The 11,060-nt window shown below is 38.1% G+C and overlaps 1 protein-coding gene across 1 annotated transcript; it reads left to right on the top strand.

Moving 5' to 3' along the window:
* The first annotated feature begins 3,789 nt into the window (after positions 1-3,789).
* Positions 3,790-10,712, top strand: LOC149025477 (tubby-like F-box protein 7). Its single transcript, XM_089145696.1, has 4 exons — positions 3,790-4,447; positions 4,733-4,820; positions 7,478-7,607; positions 9,545-10,712. The coding sequence occupies exons 1-4, from the start codon at positions 4,097-4,099 to the stop codon at positions 10,113-10,115; spliced, it is 1,140 nt and encodes a 379-aa protein (XP_089001822.1). The 5' UTR covers positions 3,790-4,096; the 3' UTR covers positions 10,116-10,712.
* Positions 10,713-11,060: the final 348 nt, after the last annotated feature.

Genomic DNA, 11,060 nt, shown 5'->3' with positions numbered 1-11,060 from the left:
GCTTCTGCTTTTCCCGTTCCACTAGGTGGAGACTTGTGTGTCTGAGATTTCTTGGCTGTCCTGCAAGTTGAGAAAGTGACAAATGTGAATCGGCTGACCCAGATTCCTTAGCTAGCTGTTTTGAATGGGCCAAATCTTCTTGAATTTGTATGTTTCTGAGTGATTTCAAACGAATGGGAACAAAGATGGGAACAAAGAGGTGCTTTCCCTAGTTTTGCCTTATTTATTTTCGATCAATAGGGAGAGAGAAGAGAAAAAAAAAACCTTCCCACCCCCACCCCAATGCCAGAAAGTCTGATCTCTCTCCCTCTTTTTACCTAAGTTGTTCTTAGGTACCCATGCTTTGCTTTATGAGTATTCATCCTGCCTCAAGGTTTAACTGATCATGGGTCAAGGTACTAAGGGATTGGTTTGAAATGTCATGGGTAACTTCGTGTCGGAAATAGTTTTGGTGCTGTGTAATTATTGCTTAGCACTTGCAGCAAACTGTTGAGATCGAGATCTCAATCGAGAGATTGAAACTCGCTTTTTAGAAACGGACGGTCAAGATTGAAATTTCGGTGGAGATTTTGATATTGGCCGTTCAGGCTGAAGTCGAACACCTTCCAGTTAGTGCTGAGAATGTAAGAATCTTTGTACTCTGATATCAAGAAGACAATAAATATAAATAATTAAAAATCGATTTAACATAAAATGGATTAATGAATGGGTTAATTTGGAGACATTTTCATGTCAAATTCAATGCAATTAGGTAGAAGCAAATGACGTGTTTAACAATTAAGAAGAGGGATTCTTCATCATTTGACTAGTCACCACCTAACACTAGTGGGACTGCTTCAGATGGAGCCTTCGTGCCTTAACCAGCAAATCCACATTAAATATGTTATTTTGCTTTGTGGACTTCCTTTTTTCCATATAAAAATTCCTTTTTCAATATCGGGACTTGGATACATTACTCATTTCGTCCACCACTGCTGTCACAATTCACAACACCTTGAGAATTTTCTAAGCTTTGAAGTCTAAGCAAAGCAAAGTCATCGCAATTATTATTTGGGATAAGCACATATTAATCATAATTAGATAGTATCATAGTGTAAGGTGGATTATCGCTTTGTTACGTAATTACTGGAAAAAAGTTTCATGGAGACCACCATTTTTGAGAATGATTGATATTACAAAAATTATTTGTTATCTTGATTCTGGAGTATAATTCTTCCTGAAAATGCTTATAGCCCTTTGATTTGGTCAGGTGGTTCTTCTTGATTGAAAAATAAAAAGATTAATAAGGTAAGTATTATCGTGAAGGTTAACAGTATTTGTCACATTTTACCAATTACCCAAGATTGTTGCTATTCATATGAAGGGCAACAGGGGGGAAAAAACCCATCTTTGATGTCCAGGGTAAAATATATTTCACCCAATTCGGTGAGAGGCGAAAGCGATTATGTCATATATCACTGGATTTTCCAGTTAACTGGCGAAAATATAGGCGATAATCACCAATACTTCACAAGAATCGCTAGAATCTTCGCCAGAATCCATGGCTGTTGCTGCCTCATCTTCTTCTTCTCGCTCGAGTTCTTCCAAACTCTCTTCAAACCTCACAAATCCTTCCATCCCAAACATGACGACCACACTCTACACTGTACCTCCCTTCACTGCACCTCTATTATCATCAAACTCCACCTGAAATATCGGCGAATCTTGCCGGAATGTGGCACCTTGGTGATGTATGAATAAAGAGTCATATTTTACAGAGAACATACATAATTAGAAAGATCCACATTGTTCACTCGAGAATTAAATTCTTAAGGCAACCAAATGCTTTTTATGGTTGTCACTGTCTCAAGGTCCGAGCTATGGAAACAAATATATACAGCTTTACCTACTGTTTGAAAGAGATGCATGTCAGTACCAGCTAATGGATAAAAGATCTTCTTCAAATCATTTTATTATTATTTTAATTGAATTTAATTAGGATATTAACAGATGAGAAGCTTGTGAAGCATTGCATTGACAAAGTCAGTTGAAGACAACAATTACATACGATATTTAGTATATCTGTAAATAGTCTATTCAAGCACTGGAAAACCAAGACTATGATTTAGTAATACCCAGATGGTGATAGTGCCACTATATAAATAGAATTCATGGTTGGCATGTCAATATGGCGCGTGATATAAACTCATGATGAAATGATTATATAAATAATACCTTAGATTTGGATAATCAGACAAAAGATCTGAGTTTTCCTTCACAATTGGGCCAAGGAATCACAACTTTTGGATCGTGGGAAAGAGTATGGCCTGTGACTTTTGGATGGCAACTTCAACCATTGGTGTGAGAAAAATTTTACCTTTCTTTTCTTCCATTTGGTGACTATTTTCATTTTGATACTTCTTCATATAACAAAGCAAAAACCTTCCAGTGATTTCCAGTTGTGGGTTGCCACTAATCATCTCTACCAAGAAAAAAAAGTGTTGCCACATCATCCTATGCTAGCTTTATGTATATGGTATATAGCTGCCACAAACTTTCCAACATATGGAATGTTGGAGTAACACATCTACCGTGATAAAACTTTTTTTTTTTTCTCCTTTAAAGTTGAGGTTTATTTGGACTAATTTATGTTAGCTCATGTACACCTAAATATAAGAAAGGACTTCATCTCTGAGTTCATAAAGATTCAAATTCTTAATGTCACAGTGTAAGACGTTAGTCTTTACCGACTAATTCCACCCCTCGAGGTTGGCACAAGCCCTTTATTTATCTTTTGTTGGTCTCATCTAGTAATTTATAGGTGTGTGTTGCCACTAATCATCGTATTTTAAATGCTAGCTTTATGTATTTGATATGTTTTTGCAACAGACTTTCAAACATATGGAATGTTTGAGTAGGACATTTATTGTGACAAAATTCACTCCCCCCTTTAAAGTTGAGGTTTATCTAAGCTCGCTTATGCTAGCTCATATACATCTAAATATAAGACAAGACTTCGTCCCTAAGTTTAAGAAGATTCAAATTCTGAATGTCACACTATAAGACACTGGTCTTTACCAACTAATTCCACCCCTCAAGGTTGGCACAAGCCCTTTCTTCTTCCCCCCGCCCCCCCTTTTGGTCTCATCTAGTAATTTCTAGGTGTGCCATTGCCACTAATCATCTCTACCCAAAAAAAAGAGTTGCCACAAATCATCCTATTTTAAATGCGAGCTTTATTATGTGTATAGTATGTATTTGCCACACACTTTCCAATATATGGAACGTTTGAGTAGGACATTTATTGCGACAATTTTTTTTTCCTTTTAAAATTGAGATTCATTCTGAGCCAGCTTATGCCAGCTCATGTACAAAAAAATATAAGACAGGACTTTGTCCCTGAATCCAGAGAATCTGGTGTGTAAGTTCAAAAAAATTCAAATTCCTAATATCATTTACCAACAACTAATTCCACCCTTCAAAACATGTTAGAACTTAGAAGCCCTATTTTTTTTTTTTTTTTTCTCTACTAGTCTCATCACTGAATCAAATATAGGAAGTCAAAAATTGTGGACGTAAAATTTGGAATTTACCGGGGCAAAATAGTCATTTACAGATATGGGTGGGATTGAAGTCAAAGTGATATTGCCCCTAGGGGTTCAAATATCTTTGATGATCTACAGAGTACAGACTCTAACATGTTATTTTCCACCAATCATGCTGTTCGAAACTTCGAATGATGGAATGCGACGTTTAAAAAAAAAATGAAAAAAATAAAAAAAATGAAAAAAATAAAAAGAAAGATTGAAATCGACGACTAAAGAGAGGCAAGACCAGCCACTATATTTGAATTGCCGTAAGATTATTGACGACAATTCCGCTGCAATTAGAAAGAGAGAGAGAGAAGATTGCCTTTTCTAATCTCAATTAAAATCCGACATCTTTATCTTGTCTCTCCTTTTGATTTCTTCGTCTTCTTCCTCCTTCTCGCTTCGATAGTTTGGATCTCGATAAATTTCCTTGATTTTCATTCTCTGTTGCTCTCACGCCATTCCATTAGCCTCACAACCTAGGAAGATAGATTTTATGACCAGAAGAAGGTAGTAGCTAGCTAGTGATGTCTCTGAGAAGGGTCTTTCGATCACGGAGGGGCCTCTCGAGCTGCTCTCTGGATCTCAGAACCCTAAAACCAGAATGGATCGAAGGCCACCAACAGGACCGCGGAGGAGGTGATGATGAGGAAGCCGAAGAAGGAATTGTAGCAGAGGAGGATTGCTGGTCCAAAATGCTTCCTGAGCTTCTTGGGGAAATCATCCAGAGAGTCGAGACCAGCGAAGACCGCTGGCCTGTCCGGAAGAACGTCGTCTCCTGTGCCTCTGTTTGCAAGAGGTGGAGAGACGTTACTAGGGGGATTGTTAAGTCACCCCTCCAGAGCGGGAAGATCACTTTTCCTTCTTCTCTTAAGCAGGTTTTGTCTTTTCTCCACTCTGTTAAAAAAGGAAAAAAAATTCCTTGTTGGTGGTTCGTCTGGTCCAAGTTGGGTGTTTAGATCTGTCACTGGAACCCTTAGTTGCATTCTCTGTTTTTATCTCTTGTTTCCCGCTGTTTGATCTGTATTTCAAAACCGGTGTCATGTTAGAAGTTGATTTTGTTATCGGCGTTATTCTTTGTTAGTGTTGTTACTTCTTTGTGCAGTATTAGGATAGTTACCGATTCCAGAATTAACGTGTTATTCATTTTACAACAAGTGCAGCCGGGGCCTCGTGACGCTCCCCTTCAATGTTATATCAAGCGGAACAAAAAGACGTCTACTTTCTATCTTTATCTTGGGCTGCATCCAAGTAAGTAAATCTTAATGGAATCCCTTTCCAATGTGCTCTCCTCCTGATCAGAACTATCTTCTTTGCACTGGACAAGATTTTATTCAATTCAAACACCTATACATTTGACTTACCAAATACTGAACATGAAAGGGGCAATTTCCTGCAAAGTCAGTTTTACTTATCCTATGATCATTTGAATCCCCTGGATGAAACATTTATGCTTATACAATCAAATCTGTTACATTTCCTGTACTATAAGTCGTGTCTGATATGTTGCAGTGGTAGTTGGGAATAAACACATCCAACCAATTTGTTCAGATGCATATTTTTTGTAACAATGATCCCTTCTAGTTGTCTACACATCTCCTACATTGATAGAGCTGTATTTGAAAGGCAAAATGAATGCGAGCAAACCTAGCTGACTTTTAAAGGTCATAATAGTTCTATGGTTGGTTGTTCCCTTTCTATGTTAGGATCTGCTTTTACTCAGAAAAGTTTGATGGTGGAAGATGCTAAAGTCTACATCTTTTGTATTGGTTTGTTTTCTATTTTTAATTTCTTTTATCTAGAATCTTATGAGTTCTTCATGATCATTGTACTCCTGAGGATTTGGTGATGGCATCATATTGTTTCTGAACTTTCCCTGAGCACATCTATCCAAGGATAGTTTTATGGAATATGCTCAATCAAGATAGTTGGAGCAGTCCAACATGACATAGAATGTTTGCGTATTTGTGTTCTCATCACAAGGAAAAGGTTAACATTACTTAAACCTCCTGTTGAAAGATTTGTGAGTCCTTCTAGCACTTACAGTTCAACAATACTCATGGAACTAGTTGGACACCCAATCAAGTGGGGAATGCCCACACTATAATCTTATTCCCAAGAACAAACAACTGACTTTTAGGCAATGGAAATAGATACACTACCCAGAGCAACTGATTATTTCAACTACCATCCTTCACAGGGAATTTGGAAGAACAAACAAACAGCTTACTTGCAGGTTTTGCCAGCAAAGCAACACCTAGTGCTTTGAATTGTGGAGAACCATTAAAGGCTATTACCCGTTGAGGGAAAAAACTGCTGGAGTAGACCCCTTGGGTGATTCAAATGGTTCAGATTCCTTAACAAATAAATTTGTGGGTTTCTTTGTAAAACATTCCCAATACTTTTCAGTAGTTGAGTTGGAACCTAGATTTTACCCAAATGACTCTTTATTGCCATTCCCTTAAAGAATGTAGAATAAAATATAGGGGTTCCCCTACATATATTTCAAACTCCAACAAATGACTTTTACAACTACATACCAAACAGATATTACCAAGAGGAGAAATGGAAATATCGAGAGGGAATAGAGGGAGATAATACACAACAGCCTTTTGGCGGTCAAGTGATCTTGATAACAACGAAAGAAGTTCAATTGATCTTCATTAACAAAGGTACAATGTTTTCTATTTTTTGGTAGGTACCTCTTCTATTGAGGCAGGAAAGATGAGAAGCAGGAAGCTTGATGGTGGCTTTTACTACCAACTGTTCTAGGAAGTTATTCTTAAGGTTACAATGCTTATTTAGACAAAAAGAAAAGAAAAATTTTACATTGACTCTACTACTAATAAAATATAGCATCTAGACTAACCTAGCTAGGATTCTTAGGTAGGTAAGGGGTCCAAAATATTGATGTCCAAAACTTGCTCAAAAGACTAAGGACTTCCAATGGACAACTACTCTAGGAGAAAAGTATGGGGAAAGCAAATTCTGCTTGGGCATCTATGCCTGCACATGTGCTGTTACCAATGAAAGCATGTCTGGGGCAAGAGTTTTCCATCTTTCTGTAGGGGCAGGGTGCTCAGTTAGAAGCTCCATGGGTCTAGGTGCAGGGGCTACTTGCCTGGTCAGTGTTCTTTTCTCCCCTGAAATATAAAACGCTGGACCAACTACCATTAACATGGAACCTAGTGCTTGTAAATCCCTGCTTTTGGATTATCGATTTCAGCTCATCATACAAATGAAACCTGAAAATGAAGGTCCAACCCAGCCTAGTGCTAAACCTGGGTCCCAAATGACACTCGGCCTTGAGTAGTGTCTGAACTGTTCTCTTCTTTCTTTCAATTGTGGTCAAATGTGGCAAGCAGAAGTAGGAGGGTAGCCTTGGCACACCAGTCAAGTTGCATTATTGCAAACTATTGGTTGAGGGGTTTGTCACTTGGAAACAGACTCTCCTGCAAAGCAGTGTATAAGGATATGTATGTTTGCCTCTCCTAGACGTTGCATTAGTGGGAACCTTGTGTATTGGGATACTCGCATGTAGCAAGCATAACAATAATGAATGTGTATCACTTTATGTAACTGTATCAAGCCATTAGTTTTGTGCAGGAATTTTGGGATGAGGAGAGCATGTCCTTCTCTCATTTGGTGGATTTTCTTAGAAAGAGAGAGTTACACATGCACGTGAAGTCAAATTAATGGCTTCTGAGGAGCATTTTTTTTTGAAGTTCATGTTTACCTTTTTTAGGGTTATCCTGAACATGCCTGGAACTCTTAACAGAGTATTTTGTTTTGAGAATTGAAAATTTCTCTTATTTTTCCTGCGAATTTCCAAATAAGCTGTTATATTTACTGGTTGATTGCTTGTGGCCTGATAATCTGAATTAAGCTTCATGTGGTTGATTTTGCAGCATCGATGAATAAAGGTAAATTCCTTTTAGCTGCGCGAAGATTTAGGCATGGTGCTCACACCGAATATATAATCTCTCTTGATGCTGATGACCTGTCCCAAGGCAGTAATGCTTATGTTGGGAAGCTAAGGTAAAGGCTGTTGCAGAACTTAGGTTTTTTCTGTTGTGTAATGCACTTTTATTGAACACAGTACCTCATAATGGTGAACATCTTCAGCATACCTTGAGAAGATATTCTTCCTGATTGAGGCTATTAGCCTTTGGATATTTTTGTGGTAATTTTAGAAGCAATGCTAGTTATTACATCCATTTGGTTGTTGTTCTCACTATAAATTAAGGGGCTACAGTTGTTGATGACAAGTCCTGTTGTATTCAATTCTGACTCTTACTTTGAGGTGGGTCATCCCAAGTCCTAATTCTCATGTTATGAACATGTTGCAAAATGTGGTTTCATGCAACAAAAATTCAATGCTGTGGTTTCTAGTGCTACTGAGGAGGATGATGTAGATGAAGTGACCAAGCCATCCCTACTTGATGCTTATGATGTTGCATATGATAATGGTGAGGATATTCAAGTTTTTGACCTTATATGTCTTGATACTACCACTAGCGCCAAGGAACACAGTTTACAATGATGAGGAAAAGCAGCTTGAGGTGGAAGTTGACACTGTAATGTTGGAAATATCCTTTACTGCTGAAGCAGAGGCTTAGGTGGAGCGTATTGAATTTGTTTCCACCCAAGTTTTTTGGGGAGAGAAAGCCACACATTGAGGATTTCTTTCCAAGTTACTGTGAGTGGCTAGAACATGTTCTGGGCTGAAGTTCGAGTCACTGGATGTACACCACACTGAGCTATTCCCTACAGAACTCGAGAGTGAGTGTCTTCAAGCCAGTGAGAGCTGATGCAGTACAAGGTCAAGATTGGAGAGGAAGTACTAAAAGGGCCAATCCTTCCATGCCCCTAATTAGGCCTAATTACAGAAGTATAACCAGCCCATGCTAGGCCATGATTTAAGCTATAGTCAGGCCCATATTTGGGCCCAGTTGATGCTTATAACTTAAGGCTAATTCCTATACTTGTCGGGTTCTATTGATCTATACATGAAGTTAACCCATCTTGGAGCATATGTTCTCCAGGATATCCACCTTATTTGATTTGATTTGCAGCCACAACCCAGTGTTGGCTATCAAGTATCAAGTGCCTCAAGTTATCTGAAAACTTTAAATTGTTGCTTGTATCTTATATTCTTCATATCACTTAGATTCTGTCCTCTTTCTTGCTGTCCCTTAATCTGTATAAAAGATCAGTACATACTACTGTTAAAACATCTAGTGTCTGCATTTAAATAAATGGTGTGTGTTTTATTGGCTGCTTTTCAGAGTTTCCTATATACGATATATTTACTGGAATTATACTCAGGGGTAGTCTCATCCGTTGATATTTGAATAATTTCATTAAGCACTGGATTTGACTTTGGTATGACAATATGGTCTGATGGAAAATATTCTGTTATGTGTTAATGGTACCATTCAGAAGGCAATCTACATGAGCAACTAACCGATGTTTTGATTGAAGTCTTGTCACATGGAGCATCTGACAAGGCCGCAAGATTCTATTCTTGCCAAACTTGAATATAGTCTTTGGTTCTGTACTGTTTCTGACTTCTCGCCAATGTATTGAATTTTTCTCTGAAATACTTGCATCCCTTATGCATACTTCATTCCCCCCCCCCCCCCCCAAGAGTCTGCTTCTGCCATGCTATCTGTGTTGCATGAGTCAATGTTATTTCTTACAATTTACTGAATTATAACTGGTTAATGTGTTATCTTGGTGCTTGCATTGAACTTATGGTGGTGATAAAACTGCCATACAGATTATACATTTCAATAAAACCTTATAAAGACTGACATCATACATCATGTTTCCCCTCGGTTCATGAGCTTTATGCCACCCAAAAAAGAGAAAAAGAACCTTACTAGCCTTGAACTCTAGACCAAGAACATCTATATAAACTTTCTTTTTTCATGAATCTTTTTGCCCCTGCTGAGGTCCAATTGCATTTGCAGCTCGGACTTCCTTGGCACCAAGTTCACGATCTATGACAGCCAGCCACCACATACTGGAGCTAAGCCCTCAAGCAATAGAGCAAGTCGTCGGTTTGCGAATAAGCAAATCAGTCCCCAGGTCCCAGCTGGCAACTTTGAGATGGGACAGGTCTCTTACAAGTTTAACCTGTTAAAGTCCAGGGGGCCTAGAAGAATGCTTTGCACACTGCAGTGTCCGTTGGTGAAAGAAAATTCCAATGAATGGTCTGAGAAGAGCTGTTCCATGCAGAGCCCAGCGGCTTCGGGGTCTATGATTCTGAGGAACAAGGCCCCCAGATGGCATGAGCACCTGCAGTGCTGGTGCCTGAACTTCCATGGCCGTGTTACAGTTGCTTCTGTAAAAAATTTTCAGTTGGTTGCATCTGTGGATCCCAGTCAGCCAGAAGGCAAAGGGGATGAAGAAATTGTATTATTGCAATTTGGTAAGGTCGGCGATGACGTCTTCACGATGGATTACAGGCAGCCCTTGTCGGCTTTTCAGGCATTTGCTATCTGTCTCACTAGCTTTGGTACTAAACTTGCCTGTGAGTAAAACTTGTATGTTATTACTACTTTCTGTGTATCCAAGGAATATGATGATGTTAACAGCAGCCTTTGGATGTTATATAGTATTTAGCTTTATATTTCTATAATCTACTTAACAGCAGCCTTTGGATGTTATATAGTATTTAGCTTTATATTTCTATAATCTACTAAAAGGAAAATTTGCTCCACAATTTACTCTGCTCAAGTATAGATATATCAAGTGACTGTTTTCTTGAATTATAGTTTTTGATTTGGTCCAGTCGTTGATTCAAGCCGGGTCCCAGTTTGGATGGCTAAGCCATTGAGTCAATTTAGATTATGATATTTAATCTGCTCTCATTTTTATGACCAGATACGAGGTTTCACAGTTCAATCTCCTCTATTTTCTTGTATTTAGTATTATTGAATAAGTGTACTAAGGAGAATTTGTCAGGAAGGATTGAAGCCAAGCCACAAGTTGATTGGCAGAAATAGGTAACAGCTGTTGCTAACGGTCGATTGTCCGTCTCACAGGTGGTTGAAAGTGAGAGCAACGGTTGAGATTGTAATCTCGGTTCTTGGTCGAGATTGAAATTTGGAAAAATTACGTGATTAGTTGCTTTTAGGTTTCCCTTGTATGATTATTTGCTTTTAGGTTTTCCTTTACAAAAGTAGTTACTCAATGTTTTACTTAACAAAATTAGTTAAAATTGAGTTTGCATCTACAAAATTAGCCAAAATAGTGATTTTTCACGTCTTTGGACATTTTTACCCTTAAAATTGACTATACCAGCATAGGGGTGAAAATGTCCAAAGGGTATGAAAAAATAATGATATTTCCCTTTTGGACAAAATAGTGGTTTTTCTCTTTGATGTGATTAGTTTTAGGGGTAAAAAATGTCCAAAGAGGTGAATTTTTTTTCACTATTTTGGCTAGTTTTGTAATGCAAATTCAATTTTAATTAATTTTGTT

Source organism: Hakea prostrata, chromosome 2 (assembly GCF_041222555.1).
Source record: "Hakea prostrata isolate BN-2017 chromosome 2, UWA_Hpros_2, whole genome shotgun sequence".
In the NCBI taxonomy this organism is placed as follows: Eukaryota; Viridiplantae; Streptophyta; class Magnoliopsida; order Proteales; family Proteaceae; genus Hakea; species Hakea prostrata.
The sequence above is the reverse complement of the archived record's forward strand: the minus strand, read 5'-3'. Positions and strand labels throughout refer to the sequence as shown.